This window comes from Armigeres subalbatus, chromosome 1 (genome assembly GCF_024139115.2).
Source record: "Armigeres subalbatus isolate Guangzhou_Male chromosome 1, GZ_Asu_2, whole genome shotgun sequence".
Classification (NCBI taxonomy): Eukaryota; Metazoa; Arthropoda; class Insecta; order Diptera; family Culicidae; genus Armigeres; species Armigeres subalbatus.
Window position 1 is genome coordinate 104,728,156 of NC_085139.1, and position 26,060 is coordinate 104,754,215.

Here is a 26,060-nt window from a genome sequence, read left to right on the forward strand (position 1 = left end):
GAAAAAGGTATTTGACGTTATAAAAATGCACTTTCACATTAGTTTATCGCAGTTTTGATTAAAAAAAAGCTCCAATGTGCGTTGGATTGATACATGAGAATTCCGTTGCAAACAGCAAATTAATCGACATCGACCTACTCGTCTACTTCTCCCACGAACACAAGTAGGACCAGAAAAGAGGCAAACAAAACTTTCCTACAAAGAATACCTGCTGACCACGCGGATATATAGGTACGGCTATCAACAAGCTGTGGAATCAGCCATGAATGAATTTCTCAAACGAATACCTAATACTGACAAGGGTGAATTTTTCCACTCTCTCTATCTATCGTCGAACTGACCGTAACAGTTGTACGCATACTCCATACCGGCATTATTTACAATGTGTGTAGTATGGCATGGAATCGAGGGGAAGTAAATCCGATGTACTCTTGCACATAGCTGTCTTTAAAAGTTTGTTGTGTACCAAACTACACTTTTAACCAATACTGCTTTTATCCATCAAATCAGTGGGTGGCGAACAAAAGGTTCATTCTCGCAAAATAAAACCAGAAGAACGGTCTTGTCCCAGTGAGTGGTAGTCGGTGTCAAATTCTTGTCAAGGTTAAAATCTCAAAACTGAATCAATTCTCAGACAAACAGTCAATTACATTCGTACACCCAGTGTAGTCTTATCATTCTAAGCATAGGCACCGTATTGATCATCATCCTCTGGACCATTTGAATAAAAATAGCTGATAATCTTTCGCACTTCAGTGCGGAATCACCTCACCCCGGCAGCGAGCGGTAACTGTCCAAATTGAAGCTCCACCTTATCAGCCACTCGCGACCATCATTATTCAATCCAACAGTCAGTGCGGACTCCACAGAAGACGTGGAATCCTCTTGGTTACCGGAGCGTGTGGAACGCAGACTAAGATCTCAACCTCAGTGATATTACTGCCATCAGCAGCCTCAGTCGTCGGCGTACGCTGGGGAGATCCTTCCTAGAACCCTTACCGTATTATATAACTCAACTCCTATAGGAAATTGTGTACAACAGAACGTTTGTTTTGTGTAGAAAATTAATTCAAATTGCATAGCGCTGCAGTTTTGATTACCAGTGGAAGAACAAGAATACTGAAGTGAAAAGGTTGAATTCATTTACATTCGATTCCGCCGTGTGCTGTTCATTCGCTCCAGCCAACCTAATTCCTAGTTCTAAGTCTGTGTGAACCTTAATACAAAAATCTAAAATCCTCTCAGGTCAGGAACAAAAAAAGGAGTTCCGAAGTTTCTGACTGCCAATATCCGCCTAGTCGTCCTAGTAGGCTTTTATAGTTTGTGCAGCAGTGTGTTAGAAGCGACCTAAAAAACCGAAATGAATCTACCTCGCGTCAACCTGGATGAGCCCCGTTACGACCAGAGTACCTACTTGAATCGAGCTAAGCATTTTTTGATTGTGACCAATCCGCTGAATGTGTTCGTCACCGAGGAGCAACTGGACCGAGCGGCACGAATCGTTAAGGATTATCGGTGAGTGAATGTTATAGTGACACATCATGATGTATATGCTATGTTGTTCACAAAATCGAAGATAGAGTTATAAAAGTTTATCTGCTGGCTAACGATTAGACGATAACTGAAATAGAATCAACTGATCTTTCAATTGGGGTTTTAATGAACATGTAAGGTTTATTCTATTTAACACTGGTTCATAGTCATTTACTCATTTTAATTGTGTATGTTTAGTCCATAAAAAAAACATATTTTTAGGGACAACACGTATTTCCTGACCTTTTATACATTTGACTTGAATTAATACAACGGATTCTTACAAATAGAGAAAACGTGATTGCGTTATATTATACAAACATGTTGAGTTTTGTGTCTTCATGTTTGAATTCACGCTCAAATTCCATCAACAAATTAAAATTATTTAACATGTACCTATGTATTTTCCTAAAAAAGAAAATATTTGGACAACAAAATTTCTTAATTCTATAAACTCTTTTGTTCTATTTTTGCATCAAACCTACGCATCAAATTCCAAACAGCAGAACTGTTCGACAATAATTTTCACGCGTTTTTTCATTTTCAGTTATTCACTAAACAGTTCTGCTGATGAGAAATCTATTGAATTCCACAGAAACCTGCGAATTAATTTAGGTGTGTGCCGTCACGTATGAAAGCCCATAGGCTTTGAGTTATAATTCTTCAAGAGGCGATTCTAATCCTAATTATTTTGTGTCACAAACGTTTGCCTAGGCCATTACTTTTTTTGGTTGTTGTGCTTTATTATAATCACCTTTGAGCAAATGATGCAACGGCACTATGTTAATTAAGTCAATATAATTCATTTCCCAAGAGAAAGTACTTCTCAACTATTGGGAGTTTACAAATTAGGTGTTGGTTGAATTCCATCTAGACCCTTCAATGGAGTTAGGGGTGTAACTTTAGGGAATTGTATTAGATAAAAGTTTGAACTCTTTTATGGCTATCTCATTTGAATACAGGGTGCGTGTTAATCGTGGCGTATAGAAACTATGGGAGGCGGAGATTAATTTGGCTGAATGTATGTAATAAAGATACTTTTAATTAGTCAATTAATTTCTACTTTGGCTTCTATTGTGTTGTTACTTTGGAATGAGGCCGTTTTCTATAATGCCATTTGGCATAACGAGTTGCATAGCCAGGAGTCATTTAGCATAAATTTCATCCCTCAAAAACAAACCATCAACCCTCTTGACAGATTCTTCACAAAAATGGCACACATAATCTTAATTCGATTTCTGCGCGATTTGATATTATGACACTCTGATAATCAGCCGCATGCCCTTCCAACTACACTAGACACGCTTGCCGTTGCCACATGATGTTACGATTGAATAACATTCTACAAAGGCACCGATAATTACTTCTTCTCAAATTCTCAGGTCCCAGGCTATTAATTAAGCAAATAGAAATGTGAATCCACTTCTAAACTTTCTACAACTTTTATTTGATCCCCGCTTAATTTTTAATACCGGGATATACTAAAATGAATGTTTAGCAACAACTTCCCGACAAATTCAATCCAAAACAATATCTGGATTTAGAGATCAACAATGGTCATCATCAATGGATGGAGAGATCAACGACAAATGTTGATGAAATCTGTTCAAAACACATGGAAACTTTTTGAAATTTGAACAGATTCAATATACACGGTGTCGGGCTATTTGACCGAATATCGTTTGGCTGAATGCCGTTTGACTGAATAGGTCATGTGGCCAAATATGGTTTGGCCGAATAGTTTAAAAAAAAACTTAGATTGACTTAGTAGTGAAAAGTGGGTAATGAGAAGTGAGTAGGGAGAATTACGTGAAGTGCACAGCGAGAAGTGAAGACTGAGACATTTTTCACATCTCATAGGAAATAAAACGTGAGAAGTAAGAAGCGAATTGAGAAATGAGAAATAAAAGTAAGAAGTTATAAGTGAAAATGACCCTTAAAATGATTTACACAGTTTTGTGTTCCATTCACACAAAACGGGGCTCTCCTGGAACAACACATATTAGCAGTAACTGCCATGTAACTCATTTTAGTCTAACTGACGGCTAATGCTTTTCGATGAGTTCATTTCACACGGTGAGAGAGCGGTCGAAAATTGGACTCAACCTCAATTGTAGGTATTCAAGTTGATGTTAAAGGAAGCCAAGTTTTCCATACTTATTCATTCGGAGGCTTCTCTAATTGTTTCGATGAACAAAAAAAAATGCGATGATTATATTCACACATTTCTATTGTTTCGCCATCGAAACAAGAGGGAAATCCTCCAAAAAAGTATGTTCTATTGCGAAGGGACTTTGAACGTTCAAGGCGAAGTCACTCAAACATATGATGTGTAAGTCAGGAAAACACAGCGACTGGGCATGTCTCACACAAAATGTTCCGGCCAAGACGTCGCCTTATGTGTGAAAGTTGTTCATGCAATGTGTACTTGACTTCAAGCGTGTGAGAAGTAAGACGTAGGAACTTTTAAGTAAGAAATGAGAAGGTAAAGTGAGAGTGAAAAATGAAAAGCGAGAAGTGAAAAGTGAGAACTGAAAAGTGAGAAATGAAAAGTGAGTAGTGAGTAGTGAGAAGTGAAAAGTTAGAAGTAAGAAGTGAGAAGTGAAAGGTGAGAAATGAGAACAGAGAACTAAGAAGGGAGAAGTTGGAAGTGAGAAGTGAGATGTGCGAAGTGCGAAGTGAAAAGTTAGAAGTAAGAAGTGAAAAATGAGAAAAGGAAAGTGCATAGTGAGAACTGAGAACTGAGACAGAGTGCGAAGTGAGAAGTGAGAAATAACAAAGGAGAAGTGCGAAGTGAGAAATGATTAGTGAGAAGGGAAAAGGGACCACTACTCACTTCTCACTTGTTTCTGCACACATCACGCTACACAGTATTCACATTTATTTGTACCCACTTGTAACTACTCTGTGCTCACTTCCAACATCTCATGCGATACGACGCGACAAAGAAGTTTGACAGTTGATTGATAATAATTATTATTCACGTGAGTTGCGTCAGACGTCGCGTTTACTTCGGCAGACACCTAGGAATCAACATAAATGAGCCGATGTTTTCCAGAACGCATGCACTGTAGCAGCGAAGAAGATTACGAGCGCCTCTACTGGCACCAATAGACGTGAGGGAAGGTCCACAAAGTACGTCACGCAAAAAATGATAATTTTCAACCCCTCCTCCCCCTTAATTTCGCTTTTTGTATTATTTCTTATTAAAAAAAATGTAATGATCGTCACGTTTCTCGAAACCCCCTAAGAGCGACGTACTTTTTGGATGGCATTAATTTGATGTCAATGCTTGCGATGCACTTATGGGATTGGTTGATTTACCAAAACCGGTTTCTAAACTGTTAGCAAGTTTTCAATAGACACACAGGAGTCAGTTTTCACAGAAAGAATACGTGTCGCGTAAATTAAAACAGCATAAAAAACCATGTAAATCTTACTTCAAAATCCCTGAAATCCGGGTAAAAAACCGTGTAAAAAGCGATTTGCCTCAAAAACGACTTCGGTGTACATCGGGTATGAAGCGAATGGTCTACGAAAATTGAAAATCCATCGAAAGGCGGCTGAGATATTAACGATCAAAGTCTATCATACTTTCGTGACGTTTTTTTTTAGTTTCCGCATTCGTAAAGTGTACCCCAATATAGAAAATACAGACGTAGTCCCACGTCAAAAATATAAATGTTCTCCCTACCTTGATACCTTCCTAACTCGATGATCCCTCCAATATCGAATAAAGGAGAGTTCACTGTATTATCACAATGGTTTTAGGGCCATTTGGCATATTGACCATATAGACGAGCTCTGAGGTCTAGTGGCTACCGCTTCTGCCTTATAAGCAGGAGGTCGTGGGTTCAATTCCAGGCTCGTCCCTTTCCTACTTTGTATTTCCATCTTAGTTCTTTCTGTGTTTCACGTTCTACCAAAACGATTCCTACTGTTATAACTTTCCACACAATCCCAAAACCTCCCGTGGCACCTATGAGAGGTCGTAGAGTTCTCCGCATCTTTCTTAAGTAGGTGTCCAACAAACCATCCTTCCCCTTCCTCAGCATTCGCAAGGACGTGGCCAGGACAAATCTCGACTATTGGAGAGTACATTGCTTCCATCTAAGAGTTAGTGATTAGTCCCAAATCAATATCTGAGGTGTAACGGATGAAAGAAATGCTACTATCATACAATAGTCTTGGCTTGTATCACCTACGAATTTGTGCGAATTGCTCAATGCTAATGCTAATGCTAATTTGGCATAATTACCATATGGCGTAAAAATTAAAAGAATTATAAAATCTCCAGGCAAACACGTACTTCAGAAGAGTCCCTACATGACCGTAAGGACGTGGCCGGCACGTGACTGGAAATATTTGAGCTTCCGAAACGTGTACATTAAGAATGGACAACTAACCCCAAGCCCCATTCAATTGATTCTCTATACAATTTCTCAACTTCTAGTCAATCACGGAATAGCAACTACGAATTGTACTTCCGAATTGTAAATTTCCGAAGAAATCCCTGAGAACGTCTTTGGAAGAATTAGGGGGAATTCTTTATAGAATTTAATGGAGGTATTTTGTAGGAATTCCTGGGGAAATTTGAATTATTTAATTATTTGTGGAATATCCGAAGGAATTCTTGGAGGAATTACTGGAGAAACTTCCGGAAGACTTTCCGGATAAGAATTTCCGGAGGGATCATTGGGGGAATTGTTTGAGGATAAACCTGGGAGAATTTCTGGAGACATTTCTGGGGAAATTTTAGGAGGAATTTTTAAGTGAACCTCCGCCTTCTGGATGCCGCCTTCTGGAGGTTCTGGCATTTCGGAGTTGAACAGATTGAAAAGCAGGGGCCCGAGGATACTGTCTTGGGGACGCCTGTGACGATGTTGTGCGCATTGGAACTCGCTCCGCTGATTGAGACCCGGAATGTCCTTGCCGATAGGTTATTTCGGATGATTTTCACCAGGTAGCTGGGAAGATTGTAGCGTTGCAGTTTGTACACCAGGCCATCATGCAATACATTGTCGAATGCCTTCTCAATATTGACAAATATATTATATTAACAATATGGTTCACTTCGAGTTTTCCCATACATCGAAATGGCGAACAATTTGCCGGTGATAACAACATCATCTAGCGAGCAAAGAGGAATCTAAACATGTTTTTTTCTAGCTTATGCGGGAAAACCCTCCTGCCATCTTCCGGTGAGTAGTCACACATTTATTCGATGACATTTTACAGTGTGGGGATGTCCATACATTTTTAAATAAATCGATTACCGGAATATCGACTTTGTTAAATGCAAACACTACTGTAAATATTATCAATTCGGTGCAAATCCGAATTATAGCCGCTAACAAAGTTGGATTTTTCTCACAATTCGTACGTTAAACCTAACTTCGGAAGTGGTGCGCTGTTTTCATTTGGTGATGTGCTATACAGCGCACTACTTCCGAAATTAGGTTTAACGTATGGATTGTGAGAAAAATCCAATTTCAATAGCGGCTATAATTCGATTTTCTACTGAATTTATAATATTGCGATGAAGCTGTGCAATGCAGACAAACTACAATTTAGCTTCAATCGTTCAAACTGTGAAAGCCGTTCCGCAAACATTAAAATAATTTTTCCACTGTAAACATTTCAATAATTTTCTTCAGCAATAAATTTGATTAATTCTTTATGAATATTATCGATAATATTCCAATGCATCATTCTTCTTCATTTTCGGTGTCCTAAATTCCTACTGGAACTTAACACCTGCGTTTCAACATATTGTTTTATTAACATTTTTCCTATTATGAATTGAAAATTTTCGCTGCCCACCATTGATTGAATGAATATGTATCTTGAGCGGAAAGCAAGGAAGATGACACTCTCCGATTGCGTTTTGTTATGTTGCGCTTATCATAATGGGTATGATTATTATGTTACGTTTAGACATGGAAAGTGAATTGAACAAATCGCTTGAATTAAACGCGTCCAAACACCTTCGTTCAACTCACTTGAACGGACAGTAAGTCAATTCACTTGCCCTTTCAAAACGTAGCATTACGGTGAGATATTTCCGCTAACATTAATTAGTTTATTTTATTGTGCTTTCTCGATTTCGTATCCAATATCAGATATTTTTTGGGATTTAATAGATTATTTTTTGATGATTTTGCAAAAAAAAAAACTGGTTGAACGTACCCGACCTTGCTCGGGATTATACTGCAGTCGCATCTCCACCTCTAGATATTGAAGGGGCCATCAAGATAGGGAGAGATCGAGGAATGGGAGAAAAATTTAAATGGGTAATAGATCCAAAAAAGCTTGTTGCTATGCAAAACGACAACAAAACAAATGCCATTACTTATTGTTGATGTGTTTGTTATCGTCCAAAGATGGTCTAGTAGCCTAAAAATTTGAACATATCGACATAAGGAGAGTGAATCCACAACAAAATACGATTACAACACATCGAGATAGGGAGGCTATCGAGATGTGGAAAGCCAAAATGTATATAGATTGAAGGGACCGAGGAAACCATCGACATAGGGAGAGATATCGAGATATAGAACATCGAGGTGTAGAGACTCGACTATATTTTGCATTCTTACTGTCAATTGTGGAGTTCGTTCAGCGATGCACTCTAGAACATTTTTAGCGCCATCGTATTGGGTTTCCTCACAACTCGCCTCAAAATTGTATTTCCACAATTTCTCAACTTTCTCCTCAAAATTTGGTAACATTATACCTATGTCCTATACCTATAGAAAAACAGCGGACCTGAAGACGAATCGATTAGTGAGAAAACCGTGCCAATCGGTCAATCCGTTCGTGAATTATATTGCCTCAAAGGAAATGCAAACTCATTTTTATATATAGAGATTGTACCACAAACGTAATTATGTTTGAATTGTATTTGTATCAGACTCTCATATCGGGAAGATTGTTCACAAAATTTCGTTTCTCCCTGTCAAATCATATTCAAAAATTGATAACGATTTGGGAATTCTCAAACAATGGGATTATGCATGCTAGTGTGTATGGGGGACCTTTACGACAAATAAATGAGCATCGCTAATACATTACTTTTGTGACTATTTGAAAAAAATCTACCGAGGGGTCCCGAACAACTTTTTTTTCTCTCTGAAACGGAACCTTTTAGTTGAAAAACTGTCAATTATTTACCACGTCCCTATTAAATGAGATTCCTCTATTTGTTTTCTTCCAATCATCATATAAACAAAGGAGGAAGCGATTATTACCAAGTTATAGTCTAAATAACTTCACTTGTCATAAGACGACTTTCTACCTTCCCATTTAATTCCACCACTTGGTTGTACCTTGACAGATACGTATTTCGACCTCAACAGTACAAGGTACAATTAAGTGGTGGAATTAAATGGGACTGTACAAACTCGGCTTATGACAAGTGAAGACATTCCACTAAAAAGCTCAAAATAATTTTCTTAACTTTTTTTTACGTTATGTTATTTTAAGCCTTATTTATCTATTATAATAAAAAAGAATTGAGATTTCCTTTCTGACTATTTAACTCGCGAACGGGTTGATCGATTTGCAAGATTTTCTCCACAATCAATTCGTTTTGGGATCCGCTAGGTTTGTATAGGTTGGTTGGTGAGTTGAACGGGGAAAGGTTAAAAATCAATAGAATACAATTTTGGGTCAGCTGTTGTGGAAAACATTTGAAACACGGAACACCCGGGCAAAGCTGGGTATTTTTCGCCAATTTTTTATTATCAAAAGTATTGGAAATAGTTAGAGATTGTGTAGTAGTTTTACATTGGATTTGGATTTACAATTAGACGAATTATTACTATTAAATTTAATTCCAGCAATTTGAAATCTTTCTCACCAGATATTCTGATGCTCGATTTTGATATTCTGATCGAGCATCAGAATATCCGGTTACACACGAATCAGCCTAATTCGCTTTACGGAAAAGCCGTGGCCTTGCATTATCTTTCATCGTTTGTTCGTTTAGTTTCACTTAAGTTGTGTTTCCGGAAGGATTTGTCGCAGACTAAACGTCTGGTTTGTTGTTGATCGTACATCTCGAAAATCGAGACTGCACCCTTTCTTGTAGATATGAATATGACGCCATAAGGCCAGATTGGAGGCGTTTGTTTCTCTCTGCCAGATCATTTAAATATAGAGAATGATACCAAGAACTTCTGAGGCTTTTGTATTGACCACCTCGCGGACTTGCTACCTTAAATGCGTTCAGATTCTCCCCAAAAAGATGTTTTTCGATTCGCTCGCCGAGTTTATGAGCGAATTGTTCGGCAATTATTTTACCGGACAGTCGCTGTTTATTCAGCTACATGATTTTTCTCTCACGCCTAGTGTTCCGAGTCGGTATTTAGATTTTTGTACCAGTCGAGTCCTTGACTTATTTAAAGTCAAATTTCGCAAAGAACCATGTTATTTGATGCTTCTAACTATTAAAAAAAATCAAATCTCAAACATCAAAAAAGTGTTGCATCGAGGCGAGCTGCAGATATAGGAACAAAACAGGCAAACAGCAAAATGGTGTAAGAGCAGAGAGCAACTACAATGCAAGAAGTGAATAAAGAATGGTAACTTTAACAGCAACCTGTTTTACCGTGCCTCAATTTCGATATGGTACACCAGCAGTGGTACCATTCCGTCGGGTACAGTTCAACGAGCAATTTCAAATTTATTATACATTTTAACAAAAATAATGGCTACCACACTTCAGCTACAACATTTGATTTTCGGATAGAATTCGAAAAAAATTAATCGATTAATTTCCCAGAAGAAAAATCCGGCATCCCTATTTTTTTCATGATGACATTTTGAAGTGCGTGTGTATAACGATCCTCATATTTTGGGTAGTTTAATTATAACGGGTATCGACCTTTTTGGACGCGAGTTGGCGCCACATGTGGTGTCGCCTGAATTTCGTGAGAGTGAATCATATTGTTAATATAGTATATTTGATATTGAGTAAGGCCATGGCGGATGTTTTTGAGACAAACTTGCTCCGTCTGAGGACGTTGTTAACACGAGTCAGCTGTTGTACGGTTGACCGACCGTGTCGGAAATCAAACTGTTCCTCGAGCAAAATATTGATATTTTCGGCAGACTCAAGTAACCGGTGATGTATAGCTTTTTCGAATAGCTTGGATAATCCTAAAAGAAGGCTGATGGGGCGATAACTTTTGGGAGAGAAAGGATCCTTCCCAGGCTTCCAGATGGGGATGACTTTTGCTGACTTCCAAGATGATGGGAAGCAGAGCTGTAAATATTCGATTATTTTTTATGAAGCCCATCGGCCTTCTTTGTAACATATTCATATTCGGCTCTGCACCGTCAATTTTCAGAATGAATATGGGTCAGTGAGTATTTTTTTGAATAACACAAAATATTAAATAATTGTAAAACTAAACACATTTTTGATGATTCAAATAAATACACGCATAGATTCAATCCCGACGTTCAATTGAGGGGCATTTTTAGTGTCAAATGTCAATATAATCAATGCTAATTTTGTTTTTTTCGCGCGCAGTTACCATACTCAGTGGTAATCAATTGAATGAATTTATGAAGAAGTAAACTGAGTTCCTATTCTAATCAAAACACGAATGTCAAAAGTCGGAGTGAATGTGCTTCATGAAAGTGAATATTTTATGCTCTGATGGGAAGTAGCTGAGCCAGAGACAATGTCGTAGCCTGAGGCCTTCATGTTCTTCGATTATTTGCTATAGGCCGTCAATTTGCCAGCTGAAATCTTTCGAGACTCATTCGAGAAGTCGTTGGGAATCAAATGGATGTTGTTAGCTTGCTCGTCGACGGCTGCTTCGCGGGACTGACGATGTTCTGCCCAAGATTGTGTGAGCTGATGAAGTGACGACCTATTTCAGTGACCTGCTCTGCAGGAGTTATCAAGCGATCCTTAGAGCCATTGTTGTCTAGTGGGATCAAAGGTGTAATGGGCCGAGGCTTGGATTTTAGTATTTTGGTCATTTTCCAAAACGGCTTAGCATAATCTGGGAGAGTGCGGATCTTATTCGAAAAATCGTTATTTTTGAGGTCCACCATTCTGGCCTTGATAATGTTTGTGATTCCATTCCAGTACGCTGAAACTGCCTGCGAAAGACATTCCGCAATCGAATCAAATCGAGGTGAGTGTATCGATGTTCAGAGAGTTGCGTACCTGCCGAGCCATCGGTACATGTTGCTTTCGCCACCGCCACCGGGATCGCCTCCTCGATGGAACGCAGCTGCCGATCGATTGCTTCAGGTGTTACCGGCCGCACCTCGTAGTCGACTCGGTGGTAGTTTCGCCGCAATTGCTTCTGCCACCACCGGATAGTGATCCGAACTGAGCTCCAGGTAGACAACCGGCTACGAGACGTGGTCGTTCATGTAGGTTATGTATAGGTCGATGCTGGGTCATTAGGCCGAAGGCCATTAGGCCGAAGGTCATTAGGCCGAATGGCCATTAGGCCGAATGAGAACTAGGGAGTGAGATGTTAGTAGTGCAAAGTGAGGAAGAAGTAGAATGGAGAAGAAAGAAGAAGGAAAAAGGAAGAAGGAGGAAGAAAGATGGAAGAAGGATGAAGAAAGAAGGAATTAGGAAGAAGGAATAAGGAAGAAGGAATAAGCAAGAACGAAGAAGAAAGAAGGAAGCAGGAAGAAGGAAGAAGGAAGAAAGAAGAAGGGAGAAGGGAGAAGGAAGAAGGAAGATGGAAAAAGAAAGAAGAAATAAGGAAGTAGGAAGAGTGATAAAGGAAGAAGGAAGAAGGAAAATGGAAGAAGGAAGAAAGAAGAAGGAAAAAGGAAGAAAGAAGAAGGAAAAACGAAGAAAGAAAAAGGAAGAAGGAAGAAGGAAGAAGGAAAAATGAAGAAAGAAAAAGGAAGAAGGAAGAAGGAAGAAGGAAGAAGGAATAAGGAAGAGAGAAGAAGGAAGAAGGAAGAAGGAAGAAGGAAGGAGCAAGAAGGAAGAAGGAAGTAGAAAGAAGGAAGAAGGAAAAAGAAAGAAGGAAGAAGGACGAAAGAAGAAGGAAGCGGGAAGAAGGAAGAAGAAAGAAGGAAGAAAGAAGAAGGAAGAAGGAAGAAGGAAAAAGAAAAAAGGAAAAAAGGAAGAAGGAAGGAGGAAGAAGGAAGAAGAAAGAAAGAAGAAGGAAGGGGAAGAGCGAAGAAGGAAGAAGGAAGAAGCAAAAAGGAAGAAGGAAGAAGGTAGAATGAAGAAGGAAGAAGGAAGAAAAAAGAAGGAAGAAGGAAAAAAAGAAGGACGAGGGAAGAAGGAAGAGGGAAGAAGGAAGAGGGAAGAAGGAAGAAGAAAGAAGGAAGGAAGAAGGGAAATTGATGAAGGAAGAAGGAAGAAGGAAGAACAAATAAGGAAGAAGGAAAAAGAAAGAAGTAAGATGGGAGGAGGAAGAAGGAACAAGGATGAAGGAAGAAGGAAAAAGGAAGAAGGAAGGAGGAAGATGCAATAAGGGAGAAGATGAAGGGGTAAGGTAAAGAAAGAACTTCTCATTTTCACTTTTCGCTTCTTTCTACTAATTCGGCCTAATGGCCATTCGGCCTAATGACCGTTCGGCCTAATGACCATTCGGCCAAATGGCCTTCGGCCTAATGGCCTGACACCGTATAGGTCGAGGGTTGCGTGGACATCGGACCGACTCAGCCGAGTGGGGGAATCCGGGCTCAGGATCGTGTAGTGGTCTTCCTCCATGTCGTTACTCCAGCTGGTACCGTTTCGATTGCTGCGACTGTTGCCCCTGGCTTGATATTTGGCATTCAGGTCGCTGGCAATGATGTACTGGCCTTGTCTCCGCGTTAGCTTGACGATGTCCCTCCGAAGGGCAGCCGATGAACTATCGCCAGCTTTAGCTTGAGTTGGGCAGTACACCGCGATGAGCGTGATTGTGTCGACGGAAGTGATCACTTCGACACCGATGGCCTCGATGATGCTCAGCTGGAAGCTTGGCAGCTGGCGACAGTTGATGTTATATCTTAGTGCGATGGCCACACCACCTCCCCTGGACGGCCGGTCGAGTCGCACGATGCGGAAGTTCGGGATGTGGACGCTCACCTCCGGTTTAAGGTGCGTTTCAGTGATGAACGCCACGTCGATCTCCTTTTTCTCGAGGAAAGCAGCCAGTTCGATGCTTTTGCTCTTGAGCGGGCAAGCGTTCCAGTTGACCAGGCCCACCCTAGCAGCCATTTTCAATAATGAACATGCCAAGCGTGAAGACCTGGTCGAAACGGGATTTGCAGCCGCGCAGCCGAGTGGCGAACTGTACAAAGGTGTACAGCGGAGCAGATTATTCAGGGGGGCCGTTTTCGTTCTCCGGCTGCCGACGGAACCCAGGAGGAGGAAGTGGGGGCCATTCGCTGATGGATGGTGCTAGAGCTTGCACCGACGCAGCTGCCGCTGCCAGTCGCTTATGCGGTTGTAACGGTGGGAGGATTGGAATCGCTCGGGGAGCCGTGATGACTCGGCTTGCTTTGGGCAGCCCTTTATGGTGGCTCGATGTTTGTCGCCACAGTTGGCGTACTTGGGATCGGCCACCTCCATTTTGTCGCACTCGTCAGTTGGGTGGGGTTCGCCACATTTGTTGCAACGCGACTTCATGCGGCAGTTTCTGGTTCCGTGCCCGAAGTTGAAGCAGTTGGTGCACTGCGTAACGTCGCGGTGCACTGGGCAATATCGCTCCCAGTCAACGACTGTATGGTTGATTATCTCAACCAGCTTCAGGTCCTTGAAGGTGGTGGAGCCATGGTCCAGGTGGACCAGATAAAGCTGTTCGCGATACCTTCTCGTCTTGTCGTGACAAGCAATTTTGTGCACCGCGGCTGGCTTGAGTCCGCTGCCTTCCAACTCCTGGATGAGCTCATTTACCTCCATGTCATGAAGTCTTCGCAGCAAAGCCTTGAGCGGCTTCGTGCCGGGGAGGTCATGAGTGTAGAACTCATATCTGTGGACCTCGACGAACTTCACTGACTTGTGATGGTCCGTGTAGGTGGCAATAACCTTAACACCTTCACTGCAGAGCCGGAATGTGCAGTGCAGGCCTTTAGCGATCGATTCCCGGAGCTTTGGTCGCAGTTCCGGCGGGTCGCCTCGGATGAAAACCGGCGGGCACTTCTCCTTCCGCACTGGTTGAGTTTTTATCAGCAGCGACTGCTGCTTCTTGCGCTTCTTCGGCGGATTGCCGGCGTCAACAAGCAGCAACGGCGAGAACACGTTGCTCTGCAAAAGCTGCCTAGAGGGGTTACCCGCGCCTCCAAGAGCAGTGCGCTTAGGCACTTTTCCCGCGACCGAATCGGCCACCGAGTCTGGAGTCTCCAATAATGGGTTCGGGAGAAAATAACGCCAACGCGACGAAGCGAGAACGTAAACAGCGAACGAAAGAGAAAAAACACTTGGAAAAAATGCGCAAGAAAAAAACATGTCCGTACGTGCTGCTGTCTCGAACTGGAATGAATCAGAGGAATCGGGGTGAGAATTCGTGGGCAGTCGAAGCGTGTAGGAGGAAAAAAGTGTAAGTTCTTGAATCGAACATCCGCTCCAAAAAAGACGGGCCTACGAATCTGTCAGATGACAAATCAATTACGTGAGTCTTCGAGTTCCGAGGAACGGACCTACGAACCCGTCGGACGCCTCCAGCAATCCGGAATATAGGCCTACGAACCCGTCGGACAAAGAGAACTTCTACAGTTAATGCTTTCTTAAATAAAAATCCTAAGGGCGATATCAAGATCTGTGCGGGCGATTTCAACGAAAAATCGGATCCGACAACTCGAACTTTGAGTACATCATGGGACGCCATAATCTCAGAGAAACGGAGATGTTCGCAGAATTCTGAGGTAATAACGAAATGGTGATAGGGAGATCGCTCATTCCTCATCGACAGGTTCGCAGGGTCATGTGAGACTCCCAAGACTTATTTAGCGTACATCTGCGTCAGCCAAAAATGGAAAAAGAACCTTCTTGATGTACGCAATAAGCGCAGCGTCGATATCGCGTCTGATCATCACCATTGGCGGCTACTCGGGGAAATAGCCTGCACATTGCGCGGATTCGTCGGCAGAAGGAGAGAGTTGGACGACGGCTCAACACACGCCGTCTGGAAGATGGCACGGTGAAACGACCCTTCGTTGAAAACTGGAGACTGCTGAAGATATTCCGGAAGGTGGTAGCGTGGAAAACCAATGGATCACCATAAAGAACGCCTTCATCGGCACCAGCGAAAATAATCTGGGCGAAATGCGCTTCCAGTGAAAACTGAAGAGTCCTGGAAGGAGCGAAGAGAAACCAAAGAGCGAACAAAAACCAGAGGGGCCAGAGTCTTAGCCAGTCAACAGGAAGTGAAGCGCTCATGTCGACGAGGCAAGCGAGCCAAGAAGAAAAAACACAGCAACCTACATTCACCTACTCTACGATACCACACGATACCTTACGACGCTTAAGCGGGACGAAGATAAATACAACGATGCCTGAACAACTTTGCCAGTGCCAGCAAGACCACCACCATCTCGGCATGATCTGATCTTAGTGAAGGTGCCCAATAAAATGCCCTGACTGTATGCGATAACTGGCGAGGCATTATGTTGCTGTGAACCGTTCTCAAAGTTCTATGGAAAGTTATCCTAGCCCGGATTTAGAAGAACATCGATGCGACTCTCCGTCGGTAGCAGGCCGGAATTCGTGCAGATCTTGTGTAGACCATATTGTCACGCTCCGTAACTTTCGACCGTGAACCAAACTGCAGGCTGCTATGGCATGGCAGCGTATAACAATGAAGCACATTAACGACTCCGAATTGGCGGATAACGTTGCACTTCTAGCTCAACGGCGCTATGATATGCAGAGTAAGCACAACAACCCTGCCAAGCCCCTTATCGACAGGTTTAGTCATCAATGTCAACATAATCAAAGAGTTTAATACAGTAGCCGGGAAATCAGTGGAGAATGCAGAAAGCTTCCAATATATTGACAGAAAAAAAGCATTAGGAAGCGGAACCATGATTGACATAGGCGCACGGATTAAGAAGACAAAAACATCTGGAGAAACAGAATAATGAGTAAACGCACCAAAATCCATTATCAACAGATGCTTGCGATACATAATTTGTGCCTGGTGGCCTCACAACTGATTACGGTATTCAATTTGTTAACCTAAAACACGTACTTCCCAACCATAGTTGCATGTTTCAAGTTTTCCTTAATACAAGGTGCCGTACAAACGCTAGCATACGTATACAATTATGTAATTGGCACATATGATGATATCTGCCCAACAAGCTTAGTCACAAAAAGTTGATGCGCCCGTACACAAACGTATCATGCGTCTCCATATGCTCGTATAGAGCATAAAAAATGCAAGTGGTCCAACGTCGGGTGACTTCAACGCCGAGGAAAATTCGAGAGCGATGAACAGACCAAGGATATTATGTAATAATATATGACCTACTTGACCCACCCGCTGCATTTGCCACTGATTAAAATGTATCAACAATATGTTGCATAGTTCAAAAAACATTCCATCACTATTCCTGAATAGCTAGAAAAATTTCCTCAGAAATCCATCTAGTTCAAAAATAGATTATAGCGTTCCATTCAAATTCTCAAAATTTAACAGTACTAAAATTTGAATTATTTAAAATTCCACAAAAAAATAACTGACCTTGTACAACACTTGGAAGAATAACAACATCCATCCTAATGAATCCATCCATTTCAGCGCCGGCAAACCCGTTCCGGATGTCACCTCGGTGGACGAACTCTGGGCCGCCAAGTACCTGTACGACAGTGCATTCCACCCGGACACCGGCGAAAAGATGCTGCTCGTTGGCCGCATGTCCGCCCAGGTCCCGATGAACATGACCATCACCGGATGCATGATGACCTTCTACAAGTCGACGCCGGCCGTCATCTTCTGGCAGTGGATCAATCAGTCCTTCAACGCCCTGGTCAACTACACCAACCGATCCGGCAAGTCACCGATCAGTCAGGAGCAGCTGCTGACGTCGTACTGCATGGCCACCGGAGGCGCTCTGGTGACGGCATTGTCGCTCAACCGAATGGTGCGGGTAAGTCGAACGAGGGGCGGAATGAAGTGCAAGTTCAAGATCGGTGGTTTAATTTTCGTCTCCATTTGCAGAATGCACCGCCACTTGTTGGACGGCTCGTGCCGTTGGCGGCTGTTGCCGCCGCAAATTGTATCAACATCCCGCTGATGCGAATGCAGTAAGTATAAATATGTATCTAAATTTAATACAACTTGCATCGCAACATCACAGTTCGCAACCATCGCAACTGGATCGGTTCCATCTGTGCCGCGAAAAGAGGGCTCGTCCGTTGCGTCACATGTTTGTCGTTAAACTCGCTAAACTGTCGAGAATCAAGCAAAGAATGTGTTGTGAATGAGTGCGATAAACACAGTGCCGTACTGATTTAGATAACAAGATAACAAGGCACGGGCTTTATGTGGCAAAGCATTTTTTTTAATTTCGACTTGATCCTTTTGGTAATGATTTTTTTTATTGCAAATGGTAAACAATGATCTTATTTGTAATACCGGTAAAATGGGACAAACTTAAGTTTGAGAAAGTAGGGAAAAAAATAATCCTGCCTTAATTCGACGAATTATATTGAGTACTTTTTGTGTGATATTCTCATTAAGGAATGGTATTGAAATTTTTAAATTACTTGCGGAACCAGGAAACACAATTCAACTGTTACCAAAAACAGTAAAACACTGTAATACGAAACAAACCGCGCCATCAGTGTCACACATTGACCGTGACGCGTGGTTAAGGCTGTCTGCTGCGCAACCCCACATGGGTGTTTTTTTTGTTCAGCGGGATCAACAACTTAAGCTGGCGCGTGCTCCACAAAGTTATGGAAGTTTTCTTGTTTGTGGTTTTCGGCAGCATGTGATTCGTTACGACAATTTCGCACGAACAATGTGTCCCGAAATAGATCCTTATTTGTGCCGAATGCTTCATACTCTAATGCCAATAACCAGAAGGTGCAGGGTCAATTGTTGTTAGTACGTCTTTGGAATTCACATGTGAGAACAAATGTGCATTAGAAGACGCTGGTATTCAGCTGGACATTGGTTGTGTGGGATCTTTATCAGTAGTATTTAAAGATTACCCTTTGCTTTGACTGCACGCTTAGGCAATACGTGATTACAAACCTTTCACTGCCAACATAGTGTGCTCGTAAACATTGGCTTCCATTCTTATCAGTAGATAACTTCATCGAAGACCATTTCACAATTATTTATTGACTAGATTCACCTGTTCCTAGGTCATTGTCTACTCTATCTGTCATTCTGCCGTATGGTTATGTCTTAGCGTCCAAGGCTGAAAAGTATCGCATTGGTGGGATGAAATGAATCACCAAGCGTACGATGACGTTGGGTGGTCGAAATGAATGAATAAAAAATAAATCAAGAATCAAGAATTAAGGATTAAGAATCAAGAAACAAAAGTCAAGAATCAAGATTCGAAATTTTGTTATGAAAATTAATTTGAGCTTTTTGTCATAAGACGAGTTTGTCTTCTTCTGGCTCCACATTCCAACTGGAACTTGATCTGCTTTTCAACTTAGTATTCTATTAGCATTTTTCCTCAGTTATTAATTGAAAGCATTTCTATGCCCTCCATTGCATGAGGATATATCTTGTGTGGCAAGTACAATGGATACACTATGCCCAGGATGTCGAGAATGTTTCCCACCCGAAAGCACCTTAGACCGGACCGAAAATCGAACTCGCCATCTCCGGATTGGCAAACCTACGTCTTTGCTCACAAGGCTACTGGAGACCCCGAGTTTGTATAATCCCATTTAATTCCACCACCATTAATAAAGTGGTGGAATTAAATGGGATTGTACAAACTCATCTTATGACAAGTGAAGAATCGAAAGTTAAGATTCAAGATTGAAAAAACAAAAATCAAGAGTCAAGAATCAAAAAGCAAAAATCAAGAATCAAGAATTTAGGAATCAAGAATCGGTGGTTGAGAATCAAAAATCAAGAATCAAGATTAAAAAATTAAGAATCAAGAATCAAGAATCAAGAAACAAGAATCAAGAATCAAGAATCAAGAATCAAGAATCAAATCAAGAATCAAAAATCAAGAATCAAAAATCAAGAATCAAGAATCAACAATCAAGAATCAAGAAGCAAGAATCAAGAATCAAGAATCAAAAATCAAGCATCAAGAATCAAAAATCAAGAATCAAGAGTCAGGAATCATGAATCAAGAGTCGAGAACCGAGAATCGAGAATTTGGGATCGAGAATCAAAAATCGAGAGGACTCAAAAATGACGAATGAAGAAAAGATGATGTGAAATCAAAAATCAAGAATTAAGAATAAAAAATCGCCAATAGACCTCTTCATGCGATTCGTTCCGTTCACGTTTTGACCGAGTTAAAGTGATTTTAAAGCTTTAAGGTGCATAAAACATTGTTTCCCCTAAATGTCGTTATTCTACAAATTCTTGAATATATAACAAATAATTGCTAATTTATCATATTATTATTCCTCTTTTTTCCCTGGACATATAAGAAAGATAATAACCTATGTCCGACTTACCATTAAATTCTTTAAAATCTCTTGAAAGGAGTCCTCCGAGACTCTTGAAAGAAGGCGCCCGAGCCTCTTGAAAGGAGGCGCCCGAACCTCTTGAAAGGAGGCGCCCGAGCCTCTTGAAAGGAGGCGCCCGAGCCTCTTGAAAGGAGGCGCCCGAGCCTCTTGAAAGGAGGCGCCCGAGCCTCTTGAAAGGAGGCGCCCGAGCCTCTTGAAAGGAGGCTTCCGAGCCTCTTGAAAGGAGGCTTGAGCCTCTTGAAAGGAGGCCTGAGCCTCTTGAAAGGAGGCCTCGAGCCTCTTGAAAGGAGGCCTCCAGGCCTCTTGAAAGGAGGCCTCTGAGGCCTCTTGAAAGGAGGCCTCCAGGCCTCTTGAAAGGAGGCCTCCAGGCCTCTTGAAAGGAGGCGTCTGAGCCTCTTGAAAGGAGGCGTCTGAGCCTCTTGAAAGGAGGCTTCTGAGCCTCTTGAAAGGAGGCTTCCTGGAGCTCTTGAAAGGAGGCTTCTGAGCCTCTTGAAAGGAGGCTTCCAGGCCTCTTGAAAGGAGGCTTCCGAGCCTCTTGAAAGGAGGCTTCTGAGGCCTCTTGAAAGGAGGCTTCTGAGCCTCTTGAAAGGAGGCTTGAGCCTCTTGAAAGGAGGCTTGAGGCCTCTTGAAAGGAGGCTTTGAGCCTCTTGAAAGGAGGCTTCCGAGCCTCTTGAAAGGAGGCTTCAGAGCCTCTTGAAAGGAGGCTTCTGAGCCTCTTGAAAGGAGGCTTCCAGGCCTCTTGAAAGGAGGCTTCTGAGCCTCTTGAAAGGAGGCTTCTGAGCCTCTTGAAAGGACGCTTCCTGAGCTCTTGAAAGGACGCCTGAGTCTCTTGAAAGAAGGCTTCCAGGTCTTGAAAGGAGGCTCTGAGCCTCTTTGAAAGGAGGCTTGAGCTCTCTTGAAAGGAGGCTTCTGAGCCTCTTGAAAGGAGGCTTCCTGAGCCTCTTGAAAGGAGGCTCTGAGCCTCTTGAAAGGAGGCTTCTGAGCCTCTTGAAAGGAGGCTTCTGAGCCTCTTGAAAGGAGGCTTGAGCCTCTTGAAAGGAGGCTTCTGAGCCTCTTGAAAGGAGGCTCTGAGCCTCTTGAAAGGAGGCTTCTGAGCCTCTTGAAAGGAGGCTTCTGAGCCTCTTGAAAGGAGGCTTCCTGAGCCTCTTGAAAGGAGGCTTCTGAGCCTCTTGAAAGGAGGCTTGAGCCTCTTGAAAGGAGGCTTCTGAGCCTCTTGAAAGGAGGCTTGAGCCTCTTGAAAGGAGGCTTCTGAGCCTCTTGAAAGGAGGCTTCTGAGCCTCTTGAAAGGAGGCTTCTGAGCCTCTTGAAAGGAGGCTTCTGAGCCTCTTGAAAGGAGGCTTGAGCCTCTTGAAAGGAGGCTTCTGAGCCTCTTGAAAGGAGGCTTCTGAGCCTCTTGAAAGGAGGCTTCCTGAGCTCTTGAAAGGAGGCTTCTGAGCCTCTTGAAAGGAGGCTTCTGAGCCTCTTGAAAGGAGGCTTGAGCCTCTTGAAAGGAGGCTCTGAGCCTCTTGAAAGGAGGCTTCTGAGCCTCTTGAAAGGAGGCTTCTGAGCCTCTTGAAAGGAGGCTTCCTGAGCCTCTTGAAAGGAGGCTCTGAGCCTCTTGAAAGGAGGCTTCTGAGCCTCTTGAAAGGAGGCCTGAGCCTCTTGAAAGGAGGCTTCCTGAGCCTCTTGAAAGGAGGCTTCCGAGCCTCTTGAAAGGAGGCTTCTGAGCCTCTTGAAAGGAGGCTTCCGAGCCTCTTGAAAGGAGGCTTGAGCCTCTTGAAAGGAGGCTTCTGAGCCTCTTGAAAGGAGGCTTGAGCCTCTTGAAAGGAGGCTTCTGAGCCTCTTGAAAGGAGGCCTGAGCCTCTTGAAAGGAGGCTTGAGCCTCTTGAAAGGAGGCTTCCTGAGCCTCTTGAAAGGAGGCCTGAGCCTCTTGAAAGGAGGCTTCTGAGCCTCTTGAAAGGAGGCTTCCTGAGCCTCTTGAAAGGAGGCTTCTGAGCCTCTTGAAAGGAGGCTTCCTGAGCCTCTTGAAAGGAGGCTTCTGAGCCTCTTGAAAGGAGGCTCTGAGCCTTTTGAAAGGAGGCTTCCGAGCCTCTTGAAAGGAGGCTTCCGAGCCTCTTGAAAGGAGGCTTCCGAGCCTCTTGAAAGGAGGCTTCTGAGCCTCTTGAAAGGAGGCTTCCGAGCCGCTTGAAAGGAGGCTTCCGAGCCGCTTGAAAGGAGGCTTCCGAGCCGTTCACGAGCTGCGTCGAAGTCTTACTATTTATTTATCCAGCCTAAGGCCGGAGAGGCCTTTACAGTTCATAACTGTAACTCGCCAGCTCAGGGATTGGGGATCTCGGGGTCGTTTGGAACTGACTTGTCTCTCAAATCTCCAGCTGAGGACAGACCTATTGTGCAGGACCTTTTTGTGGTATACTTACCCACCAATGTTTCGCTAATAGGTCGGCTATTTGATACGGAAAGCATAATAACAGTTTTACGTTGGGGGAGAATTCCAGAAAGGCGAGGCCTGATAGCTCCGTTTGAGCTCGACAAAGCGAAAAAGAACAAAGTGGTGGAAAAGCTTTACCTCAGGGCTATGCTCTTTAAATAAGCTACCACTGGACATCTTTACAAACTAGTCCTATTTATTAACTACGTCACTTTGGGGTTTTAGTACTTGCGGTTTGTGGTTTGTAGTGGTGTGGTAGGGAACCTCTGGTTCCGAATGGTGGAGGTAGGATCCGACAACGAATGCCGAACTGGTGTTGCATGTTTGCGCCAGACTCCAAGGAGGTTTACAGCAATCGGCGATTACAGCTAGCAACCGGGCGAGATGGTGCGGAATCCAAAGGCGAAAATGCCGCTTTCGCAATGGCGGATGGTTGCAGGGGAGCTTGTCGCCAGGTGAGGGGGTTCATAGGCGTTCGAACCGTGGGATGCCATCAACAATGGCGTCTTATGGCTGGCATTGGAGTTGGTGTTGGTGCGTCGCTAGAGGTGGCTCGTCGTCGCTTTCTCCGGCCGTTTGCTGGGAAAAAGCCCAAAATAAAAGAAAAAGGCCCTTGCCTCGGACCTAACCACACATTAGACCCCTGTGACGTCACTAACAATGATTCCACAATTTTCACAACTAATTTTTACCTTTTCCTTATAGTTTCTTCTTGTTTGTCGATGTTTGTGTTTGAACAATTAACTTTTAACAATCGGACTGTAATATACAATTATTTTTAGGACAATTTCAACGCTTACTAACACTGTACATACTTTTTACAATCATAACTTTTACTAACACAATTTTAATTCGACGTACTACAATTAGCCGTTTTTACTAACGGACTAACACCTAATTAAAGAAACAAAAACACCAAGTTAAAACAATTACACCACATGAGGATTTACTTTCTAACCTCTATCTAATAAAAATCTACACACGCGCGCACTTCTAGACCGTTCTAGATTCACCAGCCAAAAGAGAACGATTCTGGGATTTATTTCCTATTTATAGGAAACCCAGAATCTAAGGTAAATAATTTTATGCTTTTCGCATTTCCGCAGCCTGTATTTGCGCTATTAACGCTCCACCTGTGGGCTAGAACCATCATTGGCTGATAAAGGCCGGTTCACACCGCACGAATATGAGCTGTCACTCTAGCATGACAGATCGCCGTGAGAGTGAGACAGGCTCAGCTCACACACCAAGTCACTGCGTGAGTGCCAACTATCTCATTCGGATGGGATATTTGTTTTGATTGAGGCGTATATTGTTTTGGGTGATTGGAGTATTTTGGAATTGTGGAGGAGCCACAAGCTAATAATGGAACCGACGGTTACATAACAGCTTTCTCCATGCAGCACGGCCCATGACTGTACGTCAGACAGTCTACGGAGGTGCCTCACATCTTTCGTCACCTGATCGACCCACTTTGCTCGCTGTGCACCTCGTCTTAATGTGTCCGTCGTATTTTTGTCATAAACCATTTTCACCGGGTTACTATTCGACATTCTGGCTACGTGGCCGGCCCACCGCAATCTTCCTATATTCGCAGTTCAAACGATGGCTGGCTCTACCAACATATAATGCAACTCGTGGTTCATTCGCATTCTCCACATACCGTCCGCCATCTGCACCCCACCAGATAGTCTTCAAGTGTGCGTCAATCCTCCACGAGCATCATTCAGGTTCCGGCACCGAAATCTTTTATATAGTAAATGAAACCAAAATGGGACTCATGGAATCCGTTGGCATATTCCAGAATGATAAAGAGCGTTACAACGTGATTCACGGAATGCTTGATCCCGCGTTTCAGCTGGTTAATTGGGTCGGACAGTGGCCGCCCAGTAGAGTGCGGTACGTTACTGAAACCAGAAATTCGTGCGCATATACGCTATTTTATGGTTTGAAAAAAGAAGCTCTGTTCTCTTTAGTATTAAATTTGCCAACAATTTGTAGGACATTGTACCACATTTGAATTAATGTAAGGGGTTAGTTTTCAGTAGTCTATTCGTGATATCGAACCTATTGCTTCTCCAACCTAACCTGTCCCAACTATAAACCTACAATTTTTCAAAAATTCCATGTGCATGCAAAAGATTAAAATACGTTATTGCTTGTTACCATTTGGTCTTCTCCACACAATTCAACGCATATTTTCCAATTTACAGAGAACTCCAAACCGGCGTCACTCTAATCGATGACGATGGCAAAGAACTTGGACAATCGGTTCGGGCAGCCAGGGAAGGTATCGCGGCGGTAACCTTCAGTCGAATCTTAATGGCAATGCCAGGCATGGGTAAGACGTGCATAGACCAACACATTTCACCGCCAGTTACCCAGCGTAAATCTTTCATTCACAGTGTTCACCCCGGTTCTGATGAACACGCTGGACAAGCGTGGCATCCTGAAGCGTATTCCATGGGCCAACTCTCCGATCCAGATCCTGTTCTGTGGTTTCTGTTTGACGTTCGCGACTCCGCTATGTTGCGCCCTGTTCAGTCAGAAGGCATCCATCAATGTGGACAGCCTGGAGGGAGAGCTGCGCGAGAAGATCCAAAAGGAGCGCCCAGAGCTTAAGGTGGTTTATTATAACAAGGGATTGTAAGTCCAACCGGATAATAATCTGACTACAGGGCGTAACTGTAGGTAGAGCATTTATTGAATATTTTGTGACTACAAATATCGGATAAAGAATATTAGGGAACGTGCAGGGACAATAACTGTTGCTGTCTGATATGTTACATTTGTTTGGCCTATTTATGTTGTAGTAATTTTAAGCGGAATAACTCAACTAAGTTAAAATCAAAACTAGACGCTTCGTGCCATCCATCTTAGTTTTTTACGCTGGTCAATAGAAACAATAGCTCCATTCCAACCATTTGCGTTGTACAAAATAGTCATCATGCAAACAAAGACTCAAATCTTGACTCAAATTAAAAGACCTAATCTACCATACTGCCTACAATCGCATATTTCTTCCATATAAATGGGAAATCCAGCAAAGATGGGACTGGTATGCGATCATAGTCAGCATAGATGACAGAAGTATAATGGTCATGTTATATAAAAGCTCTAAAATTGATTTAAAAAAATGTTGCTGTTCATGGGATTTTGAAAAACGTGTCTGCAAAATGTATCTGTAAAATGAATAATGTATGAAAATATGTGGCAAAATAAACATCAAAGATTTATGTAATCAATTTGAAAGTTTTTCCTTACTCCATTCTGAGCAGGTTACCGACTAAATTTTATACAAATTAAAAATGTATGTATTTGTAAGGTTTACTGACGGGACTCTGAATAGAGTAGAAATACAGTTTTCCAGCCGTACACGGAGCATGTCGTCCAAGAAGACGCTATTTCAACTAAATCGAAGGTAATTACGTTCAAAAATAGCCAGAGAGGTCTTAGTTTGATGCTAACTAACTTTGTAAATTTTCAAAGTCATTTTTTGTCATTTTATTGTTAAAA

General features: G+C 42.5%; 1 protein-coding gene and 1 long non-coding RNA gene across 4 annotated transcripts; one reads left to right on the forward strand and one right to left on the reverse strand.

The window, feature by feature from the left end:
• Positions 1–493: 493 nt before the first annotated feature.
• LOC134204064 (sideroflexin-1-3) lies at positions 494–25,789 on the forward strand. 3 transcript variants are annotated; one of them, XM_062678906.1, is made up of 6 exons: positions 494–603; positions 1,246–1,515; positions 17,259–17,607; positions 17,679–17,764; positions 24,758–24,885; positions 24,950–25,789. In XM_062678906.1, exons 2-6 carry the CDS (start codon positions 1,361–1,363, stop codon positions 25,192–25,194), a joined length of 963 nt encoding a protein of 320 aa, XP_062534890.1. In that variant the 5' UTR covers positions 494–603; positions 1,246–1,360; the 3' UTR covers positions 25,195–25,789. The 3 variants fall into 3 exon arrangements, with proteins under 3 accessions (XP_062534890.1, XP_062534885.1, XP_062534878.1); XM_062678901.1 differs by having other exon boundaries at positions 577–786; XM_062678894.1 differs by having other exon boundaries at positions 577–1,515.
• On the reverse strand, positions 22,645–24,731 carry LOC134204083 (uncharacterized). The gene is made up of 4 exons (XR_009977772.1): positions 23,503–24,731; positions 23,360–23,438; positions 23,237–23,303; positions 22,645–23,168 (listed from the first exon to the last, which is right to left on the reverse strand). It is a non-coding gene; the product is annotated as an uncharacterized LOC134204083 (long non-coding RNA).
• Positions 25,790–26,060: the final 271 nt, after the last annotated feature.